This window comes from Leuresthes tenuis, unplaced genomic scaffold (assembly GCF_036924035.1).
Source record: "Leuresthes tenuis unplaced genomic scaffold, fLeuTen1.0.hap1 SCAF_11, whole genome shotgun sequence".
NCBI lineage: Eukaryota > Metazoa > Chordata > Actinopteri > Atheriniformes > Atherinopsidae > Leuresthes > Leuresthes tenuis.
In genome coordinates, this window is record NW_027325365.1 from 14,049,545 (window position 1) to 14,074,236 (window position 24,692).

The window sequence follows — 24,692 nt, forward strand, 5'->3', positions numbered from 1 at the left end:
TCTGTTAACAAGAACAGTACAATCCGTGTTGAAATCTGGGAAGGCCAATAAAACTTTCACAGAGAACTGCTCGTACGATTGCTTAAAAGGCTAAAAGTGAAAACCCTGTCTGAACGCATGTAATTCTGTTATTCTAACTTTGTGGTGCTGGCCACATTGAGCAATGATCTACAAGGACGCAACTCAAACAAAAAAACAAAACAAAACAAGGTAACAGTGACACTTCACTGTGAAGCACAGGGTGAGAGGATCACGTTGTGCGCTTCTGTTGCAGCCAATAGGTATGGGGGAACATTTCACAAATAAAAGGAAAATACTGAGGATGAAGGGAGGTTTCTCCAATAAAAAAATTATCCTTAACACCCTCGAAACTCCACAATGTACTAACTCAAGAGGTGCAGACTAACGGTTTTGCCAGGGCCCTAATAGCCTCCCAACCTAGGAATCATCAAAATTCTATAGACAGACCTTGAAACTGCAGCGCATGTATGGCAGCAAAGGAAAGTCACAGAACTAGAAGGCTTTTGCTTAAAAAAAAAAAGAATCTAACTCAAGCCTAGCTGACATTACAAGATTTTAGGCCTGACTGAACAACGCAGAAAAATGTTGGGAGGCAAAAAGCCCAGACCTGAGGCAAAACAGTCATACACTGGTGTGTGTGAATGCTCCAAAGATATTAACTGTGACGTTTATGGAGACGTTCCAGTATCAGACTGACTCTCTCGCCTCAGGTGTGGGAGATTTGAGTGAGCTATAATGGCAGAGCTACAGCCAATGAGAGCGTGACAGATGTGGTCAGCAGACACAACAGGGTTAGATGTAGAAAAAAAAAAATCAAACAAACATGAAATAAACATGTTAAAACCTTGGCATAAACATGATGGAGCGCATGGGAGATAAACTCTGGTCTGCTAAGGAAACTGAGCAGAATTCAATCTTATACTGGAAAGAATATCAATGTGTCCTTAATGTGCAATGTTATGAGAGACATGAAACTAAGAGATTTTAACAACCAGATATACAAAAGAGGGGATATTCCTATCAAATAGTAATGAAGATTTCACGAGAAGAACTCGTCTGCATGACAGTGGTAACTGCTTAATAAAGATCAGTCAGATCAATAAGGGGCGGTGAAAAACCTAGTAGTGGGTGACACTCTATCACAGATTAGCCGTGTAATGTGAACACACTTCGGAACTCCCAAACTCATGAGAAACAAGCCTTGTAGTGTGTACAGTAACAACAACAATCTTATAGTTCAACCTTTGCTTCATGGTCCTTAGAGGAACACAAATGTTGAGAGGAGCATAAACCTGTAAGACTGAGTTGAAACGGCTCAGTGCAGACCCAGAAGTCAGTCTGTAGGAAAGCATTAGTCACTTGAATTTGATTTAGGCAGCCGTGGGTAGTCAGAGGAGGTCAATGAGTAATGGAGTGACATGTGCCCTTTCTGCTTGATCAAACAACATATGCGCAGCTGTGTTAAGGACCATCTGTAGGGGTTTCACTGTACATGTTGACAGACACAACAGAAGGATATTGCAGTGCTCGAGAGAAGAGAAAACCTTGGTTATTACCAAGCGTCGGGTGGCATACTGAATCAAATGCATTTGTGTTCTAGCTTGAAATTTTAAAGAAATATGTCTCCTTCAACTTCATGCATCCGAACACGATGTAAATTGTCCCATCTATCTACAGTGACAGAAATTGTGTGCAGAGGCACACAGGGTCCAGCCCGATTGGTGGCGTGATTAGTGGTATGATTAGTGTCAGCGAGAAGGTGAGGGAGCAGGAGCAACTCTCATCAAGGACATTATTATAACACACAACAGGCATCAAAGAAAGCTAAAACCACTTGAAGACAGTGAGCTGGTGCAGAAAAAAACAGATGGGAAAATATGAATAAAGCAGTAATGCAACTACGTTGGATGGATGGTGGTTGGCATGGGGTAATGTCACTTGATCACTGATTCAGCTTTGGACATGTCATGAATAGAAAGCCACAGAGACGGAAGGGGTTGATGAGATGTAAATAGGTCTGAGCCTGGGCTGAGAGATGCAGCTCAGAATATTTCCAGTCTGGCCAACTCAAACTCAGTCTTCACTCACTCTACTCTGCTCTCCTATTTTCCATTATTATCCATCTTTTTCCCTTCTACTGTACATCGCCTCCTCACCCTGTGCCTCACTACTTCAGTCCTTACCCTGTCTGTGCCAGCACAGTTTCAGCTGCAGCTGCTGACAGCCCATCAGCTCGAGTTAGATCAACACCCGTCTTTAGATTACATCATTGTGTTGAAGAGCTCCTGGGTCTCATTCTTTTACAGATGATCCATTTTTTCTCATGACAGATCACTACTTATACCACAGCAGCGAGAGAGACTGCAGAGAAGGATTGTGAAAGTAATAATGGACACCTTGTTCTTGATGAAGGGATGACTGAACAGATTTAGTCTGTAGTCTGAGACTACTGTCACAGTTTAATCTGTCATTGTCTGCATTTGTAGTTTAATTCATATTATTGCTAAAGAACAAATTACACAGAATTCAAATGCTGTCCAAAAGACTTAACCCACCGCTTATTTCTTTATCTCTTGCTTCCAAGGAGCCACGCTTTCTTGTAATCTTTTAAAGTGGTCTTGAGCAATAGTCCTCCAGGCTTTCTGAGGCCTTTAAATTTGTCTTTTTTTTTGGACATAGGCTGCTTTTTCACTAATTTTCAGTCCAATCCTTGTGCCTGATCATTCTCAGAAGAATATATCTTTTTATTTTTTTTGTTTGCTAAGCCATTCGATGCTAACCTAAAGCAAGGGTTGAACCACTGTTATGTCTACTTTAACAATCAACTCAGCAAATAACCAATTCTGAGTTGATTCTTTAGACACTTTGTTACAAGCAAACAATTTGTTCTCATTTCTTAAGTTGCATCTATAAGAATATCACAGTTGGACAGACCTAAAGTAATATTTTAGTACCAAAAAGTGATTCTCAAAGAGCCGATTGATGAAAACTTTGCATTTACAGGCACGTTGTGCCATGTATCCTTGGAACTGGAGAGATGGAGAACGAAAGAAGAAGTCTACATGAGGACGTGAGAGATAAATCTGACCCTTTAGTTGATCCATCTGCTGCTCACTGAAGCCTCATCAGAAATGGTCTCCATGAAGGGTGGCTGTCAGGAAGCCATTGTTAAGGAAGGGAAACAGGGAGAAAAGGCTGAGCTGTGCCAAATGTCAAGAGCTGAACAGAAAATCAGTTGCAACAGGTCTTATGGAGGGATGAATCCTACCCAAATGTGGACCTCAACATTATTGAAGCAGTGTGGGATCATCTTGACAGAGAACGCAACAAAAGGCAACCAATATCCAAAGAGGAGCTTTGAAATGTCCTTCAAGAAGCCCGGACAACAATTCCTGAAGACTACTTAAAGAAATGAGAAGAAAGCTTGTCTAAGAGGGTTCAAGCTGTGTTGAAGAATAAAGGTACTTATATCAAATATTGACTTTCAAGCTAATTTGAATTGTACCTTATATACTGTATTTCCATCTAGGTATGTGCATGTTTCAATAAATTATTGCACCTATTACCCATTTTCCTGGCAATATATAAAGAAAAGTGTGGTCACTCGAGACTTTTGTGTCTAAAAACAATCATAATATCACTGCCAATAACAATTATCACAAATTACGACATAAAAAATTCTTCAAAAATATAGTGTTAATCAACTTAAACGAAACATTAAAATGTTTTTTTTTTTTTTTTTTTATAAATCTAAGGCTTGATTTTCGTATAATATGTAATGTAATAACTGGATCATCACGAAACAGCAAGACAACAAGTTGTGAAATTTCACGTTTCACACTGGACTAGATGTTATTCTAAAGACTTGCCTTCGGGGCAACAATTGAACCAAGGTTTTATACTGGACTAAATATCTTGCCATATAAGATGGCATCGTCCAGTGGTTGAATCTCTGAGTCATTTCAGCAATGTGACAACAAAAATGCTGCTGCTCCCACATTGAAACTAGAACAGAATGTCCTGAGGCCAAGCATCCAACTTCAATGGGTTTTCTTTTAATCTATTCTATATTGTCCCCTTTGTACAAGAGAAACAAGATGCTAAGAGAAAACGAAATGAAAGCAAGAGAAAGAGTAGAGATTTTACATGAGAAGGAACTGTACAAGCTCACTTTACAGCTGTTGTTAACAAGAGGCTTTTGAAAGTCTGGACGTGTCAGTAACTTGAGCCCTCTGGGAAACAGGGTTTTTGTCTGAGGATAATATTCCATAGGGCAAAGCTTTAGAGGCCAGCGAATTGTAGCAGGGTATAACAAATGAAGATTCATGCTGGTCTCAAAACTTGTAAGCATTGGGATCAATTAATGAGACCAGTAGGGCTTAAAACCAGCTAAAATATTAACACTTTTTGCTTATATGTTATGTACAAAAGCATCATATTTGCAAGTCTGTGCTTTGTCCAGTGTGGCATAAGTAGGGATATTCAAGGCAAGAGCATTCTGCCTCTAATAACCTGACATGAAATATGCATAAAAATAGGCATAAACACCCCATTTAATGTCTTCACTTTCTAACTGTCACATATGTTCAAACTTGCAGTGCTCTCATGTGACCTTGAAGCTACATCTGACTAAGTAGCGCTGAAGATGCTTAGTTTAATTTCTAAGCCATGCGCATGGGGGAATCAGAAAAGGTAAGACAGCAAAGCAGAGACTGGGGATGGAGGAAGGGAGTCCCAACTCCTAAACTCTTACATCCCCTTAAGTAAACTTAAAGGCCTTTGCTATATGAAACTCAGTACCCCCTCTCCGTTTATTACAATAGAAGACCAATCCTAAATGGACACAAATCCAATAATTATTCAAGTTTTTAGCCTCACAGGGGGATTAGGATAGAAAAAAGTCTGAGTTTCAAAGGGAAAAATAAATTGCCATGACTTCTGAGCAGTAGTGAGGAGGCCTGACACAAGCTGGCATTTGAATTTGTTTATAATACTCTTTGATATGCAGGGTGTGTGCTTTTAACCTCCCAGTTATTAGTTGGGGTCAAGAGCAGAATGACCCAGGACTCCTGAGAACAAAGAAGCAAGGAGATAATGAGACTGAATGAGAAAAAACATGTATACATAGAAAAAATGATATATGAGAGAGAGGGATAGAGAGACGGGTAATGTAATTCTTTGGATTAAGGGTGCCTGGCCTGAGATAAAATTGGTTTAGAAGAAAACAGCAATATGGCTGAATGGGCTTGAAGGGATGTTTCATTTAAATCGATCTAAAGTAGGCTCTTGGAGGAGAAGTGCAACTCAGTTTTACAAATTAATACTGGGACAGAAAACAACATAACGTGTGGCGTGGCTGGTCTTCATTATAATCAATACTTTGGCTTAATAGAGAGGGCAGCTGGTTTTTGACCATTCATACGTTTTCTATACCCACACTCACTCCTGGGGACACTTTAGAGTCATCAATTAACCCAACGTGGATGTTCTTGGACAGTGAGTGGAACCCACACATACACAGGGAGAACATGCTAACTCCACAAAGAAAGGCCCCAACCAGGATTTGAATCTGGAACCCTCTTGCTGGGAGGCAACAGTGCTAACCACCACACCACCATGCAGACCTGGTGTTTGACCCATAACAGAAATGTATTACATGTGCTGCAAGCTTGATTCTAGGAAAGAATGTGATTAAAAAGAAGAAAAAAGTTTTACAAAACAAATTGGCTGCAAACGTAATTTATACTTGAACAAATAAAAATCCCTCAAATTATTGGTACAATTTTTGGTATATTTAGTATAAACATCTGTCAAACAGAACAGAGCTCTGAATATAGGTTATGTAATAACCTTGAATGCAATACTGTGGGAGTTTTCTGGCTGCCAAAACTAAAATCTTGGTGTCAGTCAGTGCATAAGAAAAAAAAAAAAGAAAAAAAAGAAAAAAAAAAAACCCACACCAATAAAAGTCCCATTCATTGGATGTTTTGACGATAAAATGTCTCATATATATTTAGCTGATAGGGATGTTGGTTGTAATCGTACTTGTTAGTAAAAATCAAACCTAAGAGCCAAATCAAGTAAAGAATGCCAGCATTCTTCTTTATGGTGCTGCATTAGTGACGACTGCCGCTTTGAAGAGAGAAAGTTCTGCATCTGAACTGGCAGGCAAATCTGTGTCTTTTCTGTTTGGAGATTATATGCTTTCCCTGTGGGTTTTCTTAGGCAGTCAGACCTGTCTCCCACAGACCAATTCATTGGTGAATCTAAATTTGGCTGTGGAGCACGCCAGCTTGTCTGTCTCTCTATGTTACTCCCTGATGAACTGGCAACCCTGTTGGGACACACTCCCGCTCCATGCTACCTTCCACAGGATAAAGTCAGTATAGTCTAAATCAAATGATAAATGCTCGTACTGTATCCCTAAATTTATTGAATAAAAATTGTACCTTGTGGTCAACAATGAGGAGCTCAACCCAATTCATGACCAAGAGATGACACTTGAATCAAATGACGGAGAGAATGTTTAGATATATATTGATTCATGTTTATCTCTATATGGAATGTAACAGGGCCAAATTGCAATATTGCTGTGACCTCTCTGACTCCCATTTGAGCTGAGTGTGTGTCATCTGTTTACTGTTCTTCATTATTTGTGAACTATTCGTTCCACATACGTCACAGAGCATTGCAAATTACACATCGGCAGGTGTGACTGTGTATTTAAAATAGCTTTATCAGTCAGCACAACCAGACTTTTCCCTATTAGATGATAACAAAAGATTGGTGTGACTAGCTGTGGGCTAGATAAAGAATGCTAATGTACTTCAGATTAAAACAGCAATCAAAGACTGACTCCTAACTGAGGATACTGTCGTCATCTGCTCTCTTGGTTTGCATAGATGGAAGGTGTTTTGACAGATTAGCTCCAAGTTTCTCAGATAACATTATTATTTCAGCCAGTTAATAGTTTACATCCAATACTGACTGTACTGGGAAACAAGGAATGTACATCTGTACAGATGATAGTTAAAATCAAACCAGCTATGCTGAAGAAGAAAATGAATCTCTTTTAAACAGTGACAGACATGTGACAATGCTTTGGCTTGATTAATTATGTATGCCTTAACCACAAAAACAACTGTTCAAAGAAAGCAAATGTTGGAATGAAACAAGATTATTTCTTGCAAAACTATAATGTAGCTGTCTGGAGCAGAGCAGATAAAATGTGTGTGAGAGATGTGCAAAAATACATCAAGAAGGAGGAAAAATAGGGAGAAAATAGAAACTGAGCAACACCAGAAGCCTGTGGTGTATCTAGTTCCAATCATGTGGTAAGATAGTCCTAACAAGTTGTAATATTGTCTCTATTGGACACAACAACATTAAAACGCTTGATTAAATACGGTGTTGTTTTACTCTTTTATGGTAGAACAAGTTCAGGTACATCTACATTTATGGGAGTATATCAGAAAGAGTGAGATTCTAAGGGTGAGGTGTGTAGCTCACTGTTTATTCAGGTGAATTGATGTGAAAAATCAAATATACAAGAAACAAACTGATTTAATGTGAATCAGTGTTTCAAGTATTTCAGTTGGTGCCTTTGATTTAAGCCAAGCTCAACCTACTGAGCACAAAGTACAGGTTAACATTACCATCAAATCTCCTGTACTTCACTTTCATTACAAATGGATTTTGTATTCACGAAAAGAAAGAAAATGTTCCAAGAAAACAGCAAGATAAAGTCACTAAAACAGGCCAACAGCAGAGTACAAATATCTATCTGTAACTATTGGCTTGATGGTATATTCATAAGACATGGTTATTTGCTCAGCCATATCGGATCGAGCAGTGTTTAGGTTTGACTCTGGCTGATTGGAATCCAGAGGCTGCTGCTTGATTGTGTTTCTAAAACCTCTCCGATTCACTGCTTCAGTGAAAAATACCAGCATATTTTCAGCAAAATACAGCTGAACGTTCACAGACGTAATCTCAGCAAACAGCGCTAATTCAATTTTGTCTGACTTAGTCCAAATCCATCCATCCATTTCCCGAACCCGCTTCATCCTTCTTCAGGGTCACTGGGGACTGGAGCCTATCCCAGCTGTCACCGGCTGAGAGGCAGGTTAAAACCCTGATCAGGGCGGCTGTCCATCACAGGGCCAACACAGAGACAAACGACCATAAAACACTCACTCTCACCCAAATAGCCTGTTTAGAACCACTAACTAATCTAAGCTCAAACATGAATGTTGAGCAAGTCAAATTACCCAGAGAGCACCCACAGCAGTACAGGAAACACAAACTCTGTGAGGTGACATTACTAACAGCCACTTCATAGAGCAGCCCAGACTAGTGTAAAAACAAAAAAAAAGTTGAAAAAAGAAAGAAGAATGTATTGAATTGAGAGAATGAAAGGCAAAAATCACCTACAGGTTGACTGCTGCCAAGAAAATACAGCCAGCCTGGTTGGTTAGCTGGATGAGGTGTGAAGGTTTTGCACACTTAGAGCTCTCCGATTTCGACGCAGTTGAGTATAAGCTTTACAATTCAAGATTGGTTAACTTCTTTTTGCTTTAATAAACACAATCAGAATGAGCTCTCTGTTAAGCACTATAATCCCATTTGAGCGTAAGCATTGAACAAAAAGTTGTCACAGAAGTGAGATAACCACAACCGTCAGCTGTGCCTGGTTAGCTGATCCAAAAGAATGCTGTGCTGAAACCCAGGTGTTGTTCTCACTAAATCTCCTCTTAAGCCTTTAAGCACCAAAGCATCCACTGAAAGTGAGGATGAGAGGGGTGTGGAGGAACCAACGCAGTTACATTTACATGGAGGTGACGAACGGCGACATTATGAAGCAGATGTTGGTTGACATCAGACAGAATCCTCAAATTGTTATAGTCTGGTTTCAGATTCATCCCGACGCTGGGCGGTATTTCTGTGCCCCTCAGCTGATTGTGGTTGACTCAATGGCAGCTTGAGAACTTGACAATGGGGTTAGTCCCACCCAGTCGCATATAATGAAATTATAGTTTTTTCACTTAAAAACTGCATTTCCACGTCACAATGCCAGAGAATTTTCTGTCAACTCAGTGTAAGGATTCAAAAGCCTGGACCAACTGTCAGTTTATCTTAAATGGATTTCACTATGAAGTTAACTGTGTCACACAAATATTTAATCCTAAATATATATGGAAATTATATCTAGATATACATGCAAAACACTATTATATTTGGGGAACTTAAAATTTAACACACTACAAACACATAGCGGCACATTATTCGCATTTTGTGTCACCTTGGCCCTCTCCAGTTTATCACCTTCATATTACGCTCGCTGTCTTTTGTTAGATTTAATAACAGAGGGAAACATTGTTACCAAAAGCCTCTGGAAAAGCCTGAGATAAAGCAACTGTGTTTTCCTTCCCTGGAGACACTGAGATTGAAAGCTTTGTAGTTTCCCTGTGAAAACACAGGGAGCGGCGGACATGACAGCTGAGGGGTTTTCATCAAGACCCTGCAGCTTTGAGAGTCCTTCGCGATGTTTTACCATATCGCTCAGGGCAAAGTGATGCACCACATAGTCTCACTTACGACACATAGACCAGAGCCCATTTACACAAGTGGAAAATTTATGAGCACTTCACAAACACTGGGCTAGAAGGGCTTTCTGGTTGAGCTGGTATGCAATTCAAATCTAGTTCCCCTTTCTGAGATGAAGCAAACTTGAACTGGCAACAGACTCAGGCTGGGCCTCATTGCCATTTTCATCATCTTTATAATATGTCTTTAAATGTAGAAAATGCCCAAACTGACATCAGAACATGTTCATGTCAACCTAACTGTTAGCTTGATCTTATTACCCTACATTTGCAGTTTAAGGGCGATCGTTTTTTCCGTTTTTAAAAAAAAACATTAATAATGAACTAAATCAGCCTTAACTGTCACAGTTATGGATGCTGGATGGGTGGGACTTTTTTGCTGTCAAAGTGACAGACACCATTGGTTGTTACTACAATTTACATGTTTAATGCTAAGAGGATGTCTTAATTCAAATATCATTTACTTTTCAGAAAAAGTTCCCTTGTAACAACAATCAATATGGAAGAAATGTACATAATAAGCATTTGTAAAGCCATGAAAGAAAAAATAAATCATAGAAACACAGACCATGCTCTCACTTCTTATGATAATGTCCCAGCAAGAAGATAAAAGTTCTTGTTTTTCCCTGCATTGTGAGTTTGAGTGTTCAAAAACACTACCACTGTTAAGCCTAAACAAACCCTAAGCCCTAACCCACCCTGAACAGTATAGTTTTACAGAACTCGACTGAAAAAAGTGGCTGAACTCAGACCGTCCTCCTTCTCCACGTGGATGTGAGTGCTGGCTTGTGCCTAATCAAAAGGATCAAGGTAAACTGCTTGAAGTCAGAGAACTTTTCTTTCAATGAACTTATCAGGAGCTAACAAGACTCTCTGAATGTGTCATTTCCCGATTTTGCAAGCAAATCATTCACCAGGAGCGCCGCTGCACTCTCGTGACTTGCATTGGTTAAAGACGAGCTCCAGCGCCCCATTCTGAACCTCTTAGTTTAACGTGACCTCTAGTCTGATGTCCCAAGATAGTTATCACACATAAGGAAGAGTTCTGTTAAGCTTTACATTTGACTCAAAGCAACACGATGGAATCAAGCCCAAAGAACCCCAAACAATTGAAACTGTCTTTGAACTCCAGTCAGGATATCTTCTATCAAATTCAAAGGTATCATTTTTCCAGGTACTACCTATCCTCTTCTTCTCTTAACTGAGCTGTGTCACCTATCTTTAACGCAGTGAAAGATCCTGTAATTCTGTACTTCTATCGCTTCAATGTTATTCTTGATAACAAGCGTGTCAAGTGAATACATCAAATCTGGGACATAAATAATTATCCTCTCCAAGTAGCATGAATCTCCTGAAATGAATAACATAAATGTTGTGTTTAATAGGCAGTGCTGACAGCTGAAGCCTAACCTGTGGGTTTACTGGAGGCTTGAAGGGTAGAAGCGAGGACTTGTCATTTAAATCTTCAGCGATGACGAGTGACTCACTGTGAATGTTGACACTGTTGAATCCCTGCTCATTCAGTTTCCTGTCCTCATTTTTTGCCAGTTCTACTCTGCCATCTCTGATCTATGACTCTAATATCTCTGCTGTCTCCCGCTCCTAATGTCTTCCCTAATACTGAAACATCGTTTGATTTTCTTACTGTAAAAACTAAATAACAGTGACATGGTTCTGTGAGTCAAGTCATGATTCTGTGACTACTTCTGAAGTTAGATTTTACATGTCCCATCTTATCTTTAATTATTAAAGGTCTTCACATTCCATTGTTTTTTTTGGACTCTGCCATGTGTAATAACACTTTACATTATTCACCCTCTTGTTAAACCCTCAGAGAGGTTCATCTGAGCTCATCGACAACAAATGAGAGGCTTGGTTCTGTTAGTGTGATATGGACGTGAGCAACTCTGTTCGTTGAATTTTTTCTGTTGAAATTGTTCAGAGGCAGTGACGCCCTCCAGCAGGACGGTAAGATGAAGAGAGCAGCTCAGGTCAAGGTATGAGCCGAACCTTGCTGCAGGGCATCTCAGTATGAAAAAATGCATCACTCTATGAGTCAGGATTTGTGGGGTAAAAGGAGATACAGAGGGTTCAGACCGAGAGCATTTATGATTTGTAGCGACATTTTTTGCAACCTAAAATTTTGCTTCAGACTAGACTTTTTTCACTGAGAATATTGCCAGTCTTGACAGGCACTAACCCAGTCCACTACAGATATACTTCCCCATTTCCTTATGTTTCAGACTGAAAAAGGTACTTTCACACAAATCTTTTCATTTTTTTTTGTCTCTAATAGCCTTATTCCCTATTATGTCCCTGAGCTCTGTCCATCGGTGAATAAATTAACTTGCAGTGGAAAAACACCAAGATATACAAAAGAAACGGCATCTTTCAGCCGGCTGCTGTTTCAGGGGTATTGGATGCGACAGTAGATAATGCCATCCCGACACCAGTTTCAGACATACTGTGAGATTTCCAGCCCCAAGCATTTTATCTTGGCTACTGCCGTGTGACCCCCTTTGGGAGGCGCAGGAATTCAGAGGTAGAACAGAAAGACACCCAGACTCCCATCTGCCCAGGCTGATGTCGGTAACACCCACACAACAAATCAGTCTAATCTTAACACACAGAATGCAGAAAAACACGAAAGCACAGCCCCCCTTTCTTGTTCAAACCCAGAGGCATTGGTCAGTGACAAGACAGAGAGTCTCTGTTAGCATCAAAGCTGCTCTATCCACCCTGACAGATGAGTTTGTTTCCTTCAAGGTAAATGAAGTGATATACTGTAGCTCAATGGTACTTTGATTTATCTAATTGGTCTGACCATGTCTTGGAGGCAGGTCAGTAAATCATGTCAGAATCGTGTATTTATAGGTCATGCCATGTGACTGTTGTGCTGATGGCAACTACATATCATCTATATATGACACTTGTTACCATGCTAACTGCTGGCAGGGTGCCCCAAAAAATTGAGATGGATACTGCAGCAAAAGGAGGATGAGGAGCAAAATGGAGGAGGGAGCAAATTCAAGAGCCTGAGAAAATTAGAACAGGAGGAAAAACTATGTGATCTCTACGTACATTAAAACTCTGACATACTTAATATTGTTTTCACTTTGATTGTGTTCTGACATTGTGGACTTACATCCTGTGAATTTAAGCTCCAGCAGACTTAAGAAAATAAAAACTCTTAAGGAATAGCTTCCCAAGTACAAAATCATGTAACCTTTGCTGTGGTTCATCTTCACTGCTATTCACCACTGATTTATAGAGCGGGGAACCACTCTGCACAGTGTCTGCGATGAGCTCGCCACTAATAGGAGAGACACATTCTCTGCGTTCCAGCAATTCCGCGTGCTTAGCTCTGTGCTGTTGATATCTGGAACAGACATTCCTCTCTATGCGACTCCCTGGGGAGCTGAACTTCCTTAGAATGGCCCCATTGAAATAGAAGCTTTCAGGGATGGCGTTGTAGATAAGCGTTGACCAAATTTGGCCCATGAATTCACAGGGTTTTATATTTAAATTATATAGCTCTCAGTGAAACCCAGCCTTCCAAACAACCTCCTCACTGATGGGGGTTCTATTGGTGTAATGCAAGTACAAAAACTCTAAGGGATTTATTTTAGGGTCTGCACGATTGTGTGATGGTCACCGCACAGCAAGAAGGCCTCTCGTCTGTTGTGGGAAAATTAATGTTGAGACTCAAATAAAGAAAAATGATTGTCTTTCTGTGCATTTATTACCTTACAACAAAAAGGTTTGACAGTCAAACAATGTGAGAAGTAGCCTGCTGAGTGCGAGACACCAAGTGATGAACAGGCAGTCTCTTGCAATCATAATAATCCAATTCTTTATGCATTTGAGACTTTTCTTATCATTTGTGACGCCTACAGCTGTCAGTTATGTACCGTACAGTAGTTATGGTGATGTAGTTAAGATGTGGGCTGCTAGAGGGAAGCAAACACAGTGTATCATAATGTCAACTGTGCACCCAACGAAGATTACCAAAAGGCACTTAGCAAGACATATGAACACTGGGTACAAAGCCAGGCACAGAGCAAAAGCAACTTCACTAAACACGCCAAAAGGCTCCAGCACCCCCTGGAACCGGATAAAGTTGCTACAGAAAATTGATGGATGTTAGACAGAGATCTGAAATCATGGACTGTAACCTGTTACAGATGAATTGGATTTCATAATATCTGACTCTGTATAGGTAAAAACACAATGAAGGGGAAAAAAAAAGAAGCTTAATGGCTTTAAATTGTCGACACGAGATATAGAGCTGTGGAGAAGACGCCAAGTATGGCTAAAAACAAAACTGATGATTGTGAACTGACTTTTAAGAATCTATCCTTTTCATTCTTAAATTAATTAATTTAAAAAATTGTCATTTTTTCCGTCTGGTCCGTATCTCTGGTAAAATGTGGTCATGTGCACATTTCCAGCATGTCAAATAATTCAACAAATTAATCATTCTGTCTGAATATATGGATGCTGTCTTTGCACTGTTTGTGCATCGCCTCAGACACCGAAATGACTGCTTCTCTGTGGAACCAGTGGACAGGGTGCTGTCTGCTGCTGTCACCACCACTGACCAGAGAGGATAGGGGATGTGTCCCTTTTTAGAAGAGATAAAAGAATCTCTGCGTACTATTAAGCATGCATCAGCGCCCTCCTTTCTCACTGGCTTTAAGAGGAGGATATCAGGGCACCGCACTGTTAACTTTGAGTTCTCAGTCTCTCTGTCACGTGAAATGAAGTTGTTTGGAGAGTAAGTCCATCATCTTCTTGTTCAGTCTCTGTTCCTTTCAGCTCTTTTGGCAAAGATTTTGAATATGTTGGAGAAAGAAAAAGAAATTTCATGGTCTTTCGTACAAAGTTTTGCAAAGAAGTTTGACGCTGTGTGAATTATATGAAAACGGTCATGATTTGCAACTCACTGAAAGTTTGTAAAGAAGAAGAAAAAAAAGTGGTGAAACTGAAAAAATGCTTTTAACTGGTAACAGGTCAAGAACATGACTGGTTAGAAAAGACTTTGCTTATTTCACCAAGATGATACCATACCCTACTCATCAAACAGTACAACAGCATGGCTCAAAGAGAGTCTACGTGCTACACTGATCTGCCTGCAGTTTAGGTCCGTCACACACTGAAAACCTTTGGTGTATTATGAGGAGAAGATATGACAACAAAGGCCACCAAATATTGAGAGGCTATTATCTTATATAAAGCATGTAAGGGAAAACAGTTTGCTGGCAATACTACAGAAATTGGTCTCCATGGTTCCCAAATTGTTAGTGGTGTTTGATACAACTTTAGTAATGTGTTGCTCACACAATCATAATCAGGGATATATAAGAATACATGGCATATTCTGCATGAGAAATGCCTATGTTCCAGCTTTTTACACATTGTGTTCTTGCTGTTTTACGTTAACTACAGAGTTAAGCTAATACAAAACACTGCATTCCATTTGCGTGCTCCACTATTTCTACCTTGTTAGCAGGCTTAAGCAGGAGCAGAAGATGAGGGTGCAGTATGTAAACATTTCCAATGAGAATACCTGCCAGAAGCTCTCTTATATTAACACTTTACTACCTTATTTGATTTGCTCTGTCGTTGGTTTCATAATTTTGTTCAAAGGCAACTTATTTCTGAAGACCTGGCTTGAACAGAGAAGTCAGTTTTCTCTGGCATTCTAACGGGATTCTGCTTAGGTCTGCTGCAGTGTGAGGCTTTGTGGTGGAAGGATAAGAAACGTTCCTTCAGACACTTGAAAGCAAAAGAGAAGGAAATTCATGAGATGATGAGTAAACTGTGATTGTGAAGCAAACATTCAAGGTTGCTCTCTCACACAGCTGTACATATTGTGGCCTTCATCCACTCATTTGCGTGTCTAAAACCCCAGAGTCATGGAACTGCTTAGCTCTCTGATCAAAGAGAAATGATGAGCTGCTACAAAGAAAAAAAAAACTAGCAAGCTTTTAGCCAAAACTCAAATGAACAGAGCTGCTCTCATCCAAACATCAGAAACAATGACTGTATGACAAGAAGAGAGTATTGAAGAGACAATTCATTTGTCACAAAGAGTCCTTATAATACTCTTGTGAGATGTAAATGAGTGTCATTTTGTCATCTGCATTCTTAGGTAAGCAGCTTCATCAAACAAAACATAATGAGAAACTAAGTCTGCATCAAAAGATGAGTAAAGCAAAGGATTCAAATGAATGAAGTCTTTTAATTTTCAATCGCTCAAGCTCAGCCACACTTAATGGGGCAGATTTCAGCTAATAGTCATTCTCCTATTAGATGTGCTTTGCTCTGCAAAATCCTGAGTGATAGGACTGCCTCTTTCACTCCAGAATTATTCGTTATGTACACTGTTTATTTATCTTTTTAATCTATTTGGCTGAATGAAACTGCAGTCATGTAATAAATGAGTCATAAAAATAAATCATAAATGAATAATGTTAATAATTGATTAATAATAATAAAAATAATAAACTATGAGTGATCCCTTTGTCACTTTAAATATGATTTAACACATTTTCAACAGTTGTAATATTAAATAAATCAGCTATAAAAACCTCAAGTAATATTTACAAACAGAAAGCATCAAATCAAACTTCAATCTCATAAAAAAATTCAATCTCATCAGATAACAGAGATGATTCAGAGGTGAAAACTATTATGAAACTGTTGTCATTGTTTACTGTGAGAACCTGAGACAACTAATCAATGGTCTATTTAAGGTTTGGAATGAATTAGAAGTCTCTGTGGGTGAATACGTGCTTTTCATCTCACACTGGAGTCATTAGTTCAAACTAAGCATCTTCCCAGTGGCGGCAGGCTGTTCCTGCCTGGCGGCCTTACAACAGCACACAGAAGTCATCACGCAGACAGAACACACAAGAAGGAAGTGTGTGTACAGGTACAGGCACAGAAAGTGACTCAAGGTTCCTTTCTGTGTATACATGTGTTGAGACAAATACAACACTTCAGTGCATGTGTGTGTATGGGATGAAGATATTCAGAAGCGGGGTGCTTACATTCCAGATTCGGTACAAATATTCCTGTTATGATACACTCCCCCCCCCCCCCTATTGTCTCTGAGCCACAAGCCAAAACAGAATCCGAGAGATCCAGGCAGCTTCTGTAAGGAATCTCTTATATGATCAAAATGCGAAAATGTCATCAAGCCCGCCCAGTTTTATAAATCCACTCGAGATGATAAAATTTAATTTCTGTATCAAGATCCATAATAATGTTGATACACTGCATGTGTCATCAGTTTCCTACAACACTCCCTCCTTTCTCCTCATGTAAATGTGATCTGTGCTGCAGACTATAGCAGATTAATGCCAGGAAGTGCTTGCTCATCAGATATTGCAAGAAATTAATGAGGCACTATATGAAAGGTTGGCATCAAAATGCTTGGAAGCCAGTGGACAATAACATCAGCCTAGCTAAATGACTTTCCACTGATGATTAAAGTGCAAACCCCCTTGTCGTAATGAGCGTTGCTGTCAGCCATCTCGCTAAATACATGAATTCCAATCCACCATGATTTGACAAGCAAGTACAGCAGAAAATACAATCAAATGCAGATGGTTTCTATGACAAAATATGGTCACATATATCAAAGAGACAGCTTTCTCCAAACTGACTCTTGCAGGGATGGATTCATTGTAAGTTGTCTATGTTTGTAGGCAGAGGTCACAGAAATCCAAAAGTTTCATTTAGAAGGTTCTAAGTTAAAATCATTTTCCTCGAGTGTCAAACGAGGCTCAGCTAAGCTTTGCTATGCTGTCAGCTTTTTACAGCTTTACCCTAAAATACATACAAGCCTTCGAGTGCCTGAATTCCACTTTTAAGCCTTGCAACGAGAATAGAAGAGGTCGCAATAAAGCACATGAAAAAAAGAAGCAGGGTATGGCCCGGAATATTTCAAGCTAATATTTAGTCACTATTTACTAGGGGGAGTAAAGAAAAAATAAATATGTCATCACATCGGTACGTGGACTTTGATTATATAAAATTTGCAATAAACTGGTCAATGGCCCGTTTTTTTCATTAAACCCACTTGAATAAGGTTTTGCTGCAGATTCTACGCAGAGTCAAAGACAGACTTCTTTGTCAGCGACAGAATAAACACCAGACTGGACCCGCACCATTACTATGCTGACGCATGCTGAGTGAGCAGAGTCTGGATGCCATTTCAACCGCAAATCAGCTGGCCTGCCTGTTGGATGGCCTAATCAGAAGTAGATATGAAGGTGGTGTGAATGCTCACAATCACACCCATCAGTGACACAGTTTGCAATGCACCATGACACCAAATGTCTGCAAATCATTTGGATTCAATAAAACACTGGACTAAAGCCCGTTGATTAAAGTTTCCCACTGTTAAGAATCTTATTTTTCTACTAAGTTCTAATTCTAAATCTGGATTTTATGTGTTACAAGACATATCCTGAGCAAAAATGATTGTATCTAGATAAATACTGAATCATCTTATATGGGAGACAAATACACCCTTAACGCGATAAGAACTAAAATTGTCAAAAATATTATCAATAAGTATGATTTGTGGCTTTCAGATAAAGCACACAAAACACATCTAAAAGTAAGGAAGGCTAATGATGAACATATGTGGAATAAATGTTTTTGAATAACTTTACTGAATGTCATGTTAGCTGAACTGAATTTCATCTATCAATTTGCTCCCAGGAACAGGAAGAAATTGATTTGCAAATGAAAAAAATATGTGGATCACATAGATAAAGCTATAGTTGATGTAGTCCAATAAATCACACAAACCACTGATATCATTATCATGCGATTGCTGCTTGCACTGAGAGTTACATAGATCCAGTGACACAAGTGGAACATGCACACAGGAATATAGAAATATATTTGATACATTGATTAAATGGATAGTTTTGTACATTGGTTTCAAACAAAAACCCAAACCTCAAGGATGAGTAATGTTATTTGGATCCCTCAGCCTGTGATAATTGTATTCCTGCTGACACTGAAGCTTTTAAAGCATTTAGCTGTTTCTGCATAAGAAGCGCATGTATGATGAAGTGGCTGGAAGTGATCTGATGTGCTTTTTGTGCCACTGAAGTGTACGATAGACTGCTGTGACATAGTCTATTTATACTTGATGCTTGAGCCAGGCCTGCTTGTGCGCAGGGTGAGGCTTTTTTCTCAAATAGTAATTCCACAGATGCGTATTTACTGATAGGCAAGCTGAAGCATATATACATACAGGTACGCTCCATCTCACACTCTAATTCAGGTAGAACCATGATTTCTGATGACACTATACACTCAGCCTCCAGTCATGTCTCACATTTAAAATTATAGCATCTGTGCAGATACATGCTTGTGGAAGCACACACACACACACACACACACAGTTACAGACCTGTAACTACTGCTCGGTGGCACACATATTTGAAGGCAATCACATGAACACACCAGAGGGCTGTGAATCTCTCTTAGCAGCAGTATCCTGATGCAGTGTGTGTGGGTTTGTGGGTGACTGAGGCTGGAAAGGAGTGGTGTTAAAACAAGGCAGACTGGCTGAGGGCCAGGAGAAGGAGAGAGAGGAGAGACAAAAACAGTGTGACAGAAAGCAGGTGGGAAGGATGATGTTTATCTGCCTTTATGCAAATACGGAGAAGGTGGGAGAACTATATTGACAGTGATGGATACAGTGGGAGCATATGTATGAGGGAAAAGTAATATAAAATCTGTAACTTAATGAGAAATGAAGAGTTGGGAGTGTTCATATTTAGCTTGAGTACTTGACATAGTTGCTTTTTCATTTTCTCTTATTATGGCAGTATTTGGTGTACAATCAGATCAAGAGTGCTATACTTTAAAAATACTAATAAAATACAGGTGCGTTTGGTGGTGTGAATGTGATAAAAGGAAAATGAGTTTACTCATGCACTCATGTATAAAGCTCGCCTCTGGATTTGGCAAAATGAAAACAGGTAGAAATACGGTGGGAGAAGACTCAGCAGTAGGAGCAGACAAAGCATCCAATGCACTAAAAAAGAGCTAGGCAGCGCCTTAAGGAGCTTAGGTTGGGTGAGACCAAATTATATGAGAGGTGAGGAGGGTGAAGGAAAGAAACAGTTGGAATAAAGAAAAAGAAGAAAGGCTGAAGGGAATGAAAAGGGCGGAGGGGGTAAGTGAGTATGGGGGTGGACGCGGTTGTGTCTGCGACTTGCTTCATCCTCAACAAGAATTAATTCAGTAATCACATGGAAATGTTTTGCAATCTTTCTCAAAATGCAATAACACAAATATGTGAAATACCTGGGGACCTACAGTATAAAGACATTAGAGACAAACCCAGCAGAGTCTCCCTGCGATAAAAGAGCTCAAGATATAGAGGCAGCTGAAGGTCAGGATTCCTCAAGGATGGCTGTTGCTCTGAGTGTCGGTTTTGCCAAAGGTATGCCACCATGTCAGCCCATTAGCTCATGATGCTAAAGCTTGCTTAAAACCCTCAGGAGCCTGAGAGCTTATAAAGTTGGAGCCAGCAATGATGATAAGAAGAGCAAGAACACTTATCCTTTTTATTTGATTTATGTATCATCATTTCTCTATTTCCTTCCATATTAATCATCTCCTTCATCTGCTCATTATTCCAACCTTGTTCTTCTTTGTGCATATTTTTTCCAGGGGGTTTAACCCCCCCACAGCACCCAGCAGAGGGGGAAAAAACAAAAGGGCAGCATAACCAAGCCACATGTTAAATGTGTCAGTGCTACTGGTAATGCTAGTTCTTGAAAAGCAAGCAATTAATAATATGTTGACCTAGATGACTGTAAATCAACACCAACATGTTACTGCTTCTGATTAATAAATCTGGTTGCTTGTGAGAGGCTGGAAGATTAATTGAGTTTCACTCAGTCAAATGCCAGTTAAAGGCTAGGTCCTTCATTTATTTGTGACTAAGATGTGAAGAAACCAGGTTATAGATGTTTTGTTGCACTTTTACTGTGGCGCAGAGTCATCACCCCTTCATGCCCTGATCCTGATGAGAGATACTGTCACAATTAAAAATATTTAAACCATTATTTTTTCTTCTTTATACAAACAAATGTGTCAAATATATTCTTTAGTGCTTTATGTAAATATGTTGCAAAAAAAACAAAACAATGTACTGCAGTCACACACACTGCTTGTGTGTCCACCTTCACAGATTGAATTTCCAATGAAGGAAATGTGCCAAATATGTTTATGATTGTAAAATGAAAATGAGCCAGTCCTGTCAAAACCTTACAATTTACTTCTTGATTTTGTCACCCAGCCTCTGAATGATATTCCTGAAATTACATTTCAATGGATCTGCAGCCGACGCATTTAAGCAGTAGTGATGAGATATTCACTCCAACAGCTTGCTTACTTACTTACTTTACCCGGAGTGACTAGTGAATCTGATGGTGTGAAAACAAAGATCTCAGGAGTAGTTCCTTGGGGCTGCAGTCTTTTAAGTATATCAAAGTAAAATACGATTACTCTGCCAATCATAACAGACCAATTTCTCCACCTCTGAGCAAAGAGCTCCACTTAGCAGCTTCTTGGGGAATTAAGTCACCTCCCTGCAGCTTCAGCTGTGGCACACTCTGTCTTTAACAGTGCCAGCTCTTGTTGCCATTTTCACTCATCTTGCTTGAGGGAAGCTTACCTTTCCTTTTAATATGGGTGAAATCATAGTGACAGTGTAGCTCTGAAGCTGCACAACATATACAGGAGGTAATGTAAAGAGTGATCAAGAAGTCAAAAATGAAACGAGGTGAGATTGGGGGACAAACTGAATGAAATTTAGTGGTATTGACAAATGCACACACACACTTGCTGTGGTGAGAAGAAGATTATAAGTAAGCAGCGACTGGTTGGTTAACTGGAGCCTGGAATGGGGCGATTTTCCCTCTGGATTTAGGGCAGATTCAAAGTCAACAAAGTACAAAGTCTTGGCTGGGCAACGTTCAAAGAACCACAGCCAGCCGCGTAGTGGAGAAGGAAGGGGGGGAGGCAGCAGACAGCTTACAGAAAACCTTTCCACAGCCTGAGCAGAATAAGGTAGCTAACACCATGGGGTCAGTCGGTGAGAGCACTGGGCAGGAATTTTGCTGACATGAATGACAGTCATAGTTTTGGTAGCACAAAACACCAGTAACAAAGAACGAGGGACAGCATTTTCACAGAGGTAAAAAGGATGTTCTGAGGCGTTAAGAACATTACTGCTGCCGCTGTGTTCACCTCAGAGCCCCAGTGAGATGAAATTCTGCTGCACGTGGAATGTTGACAATGGAAAAACATGCTTCGCTAACATATCTCACGCCCACATTTTTGTACTGTGGAGTGCCACATAGATCAAATGTGAGGCCATTAAAACACATCTCTGTTTTTCTCAGTGAAACAGAACAAAGCCACTCAGAGAGAACACATCTCACCACTGGTACCATGTGTGTTTCTCTCTCCCTGCCACATAAAGCCATTCATTAGATGAAATAAAGCACAACGAGATCAGTGCACCGTGGGAACTGAAAACATTAAGGGGAATTTATGAATCTTGATGATGGCAACTTTACTGTACGAACAAATATAATGTATACACGAAGAATAAAAGTCTTCATAAAAAAGTTAGTAATCGACAAAATGATACCGTATATCAATGGGCTTATGAGCTGATTTTCAGTGCTTCTGAGTATTCGTAACTTCAATCCCTCCAGAACAATATCCAAGTTGGCTCCAACAGAGTCAACATCTGAGCTTGAATTGCTGTGTCAGAAATTAGTGTCCAGACAGCACCTATTATCAACGGTGCACAGAAAGGCTTTGATTCATTTATTATTCTTTTCATCTTTCTGTTTTCACTATTTCAGTTTTAGTTCTGTGAAACCAGGAATTTACACAGCATTACAGGACAGTTGCAATCTTTCTCACTGTCGTTATCCTCCAGTGAACTAATTATTTAAATCCCTGTATGAGGCTGGTCTCATTATTTTTGACCAGCACGCGGGAAAGAAAACATGCACTGTGGGCTGAGTACAGTATATCTTAAATGCTGTAAAATAACAGGTTAAACTGTGTTTATCCCTGTTTTTGCACTAAATTCTTATCCGTACAATACTGTACTGGATTATATGTATGAATATTGTTCTGTGTACAGTCTTGTTAAACATTGTTTGAAATATAGATGTTAATCTTATTACATCAAGGCTAAATGGATGAAAATATACACAAAACAACCGACACACATACAGTTTGTGTACATATGCTTGCCAGACACTCAAGACAAAAACCTTTCTGGCCAGCTGGTGCCACCTCTTCAGGCCTTTAGAGGTGGAATTAGCTCTAGCTAGTGCCTTCCTCTGTTGTTTTCACCCTGATTCAGCAGTCCCGGTCTTTACTCAGAGCCTCTGAAAGCTCAGTGGCCACAGGGAATGCCAGCTCATCGACTATTATAATGACGGCCCTCTCTATTGGTCTCCATCTCTCTCTGCCCTTCTCACCAGTGAACCATACCAATTGTTTCTCTCTGTCCTTCTTGCTCAACAAAGGTTCCTATGTATGATGGAATCTTTGTGCTGCTGACAATTTGTGGTCAACAAAAATGCACATTCCCATGGCAGGAATGGGTGGATTAAAGACTGCAGAATTTAGTTAACTGCATACAAACATGTTCCAATGAATGCAGCATGCTATGCATGAGAAAATGGGAATAACTTCAAAGCTTAGCAACAAATTGTCATGTTATAAATCCAGCTGGCTGTGACCTACCGAGCTCCACATACACAGAAGTCACAAAACACAAAATAGAGACAGTGATGACTTTATTGCATGCTTTGTAAATCGAGGAATAGTGAAGGACGAACCTTGAGTTTGTCGAAGCGCTCAGTGAGGGAGGACACCTGGTGCTCCCTGTGGCGCCCCACCAGCTTGCAGAGGGCACAGATGAGCTGGTCATCCACCAAGCAGTACATGTTGACCTTCTCATTCTCATGCTCCAGGCAGGTCAGGCCACGGATGTGAGTGTCTGGTACGGGCTCCACCAGGCGGTGGCTGGTGAAGGGCTTCTTGTTGGGGTGTGTTGCACGCAGGCAGCGGTCACAGTACGATACCTCACACGTAACACATGTCTTGACAGCCTCGCGTGGTGGATCCTGCTCACAGAACTGGCAGCTGATACGCGGATCCATCTTTGCCACAACAGCTGGGCTGTGGTTTGCGTTCGTGTGGTTGGAGTGGTTCACGTGGTTGGCGTGCGGGTGGGAGTGGCTGGAAGTGGCTGGGCTGCCACGGGCACTTCCTCCACTTGTCCCACCACTGCCGCCAATCGTTCCAGCTATTGTACCACTAATGGTGGCGGTGTAGGGCCGCTGCGGCTGCAGGCGACGGCTCTCAGTGGGGGAGTTGGGGCCGCTGAGGGAGGCCTTTTGGAAGCGGTCAATGATGTTCTGCAGCGTCACATTGCGCTTAAGGCCCTCCAGGCCGCGGTGATTCAGCGTGATGACGTAACGACAGGTGGGGCACTGAAAGGCTGAGATGGATTCGAGGGGCTTGCTGGTGGAGCAGTGAGACACCAGGATACGGTGGGCACAGTTGAAGCACAGGCTGTGGGCACAGGGCAAGAGGAGGGGGTCTTCAAACAACTCCAGGCAGATCGGGCACGTCAGCTCAGACTCCAGTGTTTCCATCTTCAGTTAAACCAATCTAAAGGTGACATCAAATCCCACGGAAGCTGGCCAGTTACCTGTGAATAAATAAAAGAAAAGTATATGGAGTTAAATAAGCTTATAACGACTATACGCATTTGGTCTCAGGCTATTCATTATTGAAAATGTGAAGAATTCATCAGTTTGCAATTGTTGATTGTAGTTGTGACACACCTGATGTACATATATTGACTGGCCTTTCCAGATTTAGCAGAATCATCTCTAGCATACAGATAGCCTAATAACACCACATGGGTTATAGGGCTATTATAGATGAACTGTTCAGCATGTATTGCTATGGGCTCAGCTCGTC

The 24,692-nt window shown here is 40.4% G+C and overlaps 1 protein-coding gene across 4 annotated transcripts in view; it reads right to left on the reverse strand.

The window, feature by feature from the left end:
• The window catches only part of mid2 (midline 2), a 135,505-nt gene that overhangs the window by 40,855 nt on the left and 69,958 nt on the right, over positions 1-24,692 (reverse strand). For all 4 annotated transcript variants that reach the window (XM_072395613.1, XM_072395615.1, XM_072395612.1 and 1 more), the window contains exon 2: positions 23,540-24,417. In XM_072395613.1, the coding sequence (XP_072251714.1) occupies positions 23,540-24,361 (822 nt within the window). In that variant the 5' untranslated portion in view covers positions 24,362-24,417. The remainder of the gene's footprint in view (positions 1-23,539; positions 24,418-24,692) is intronic.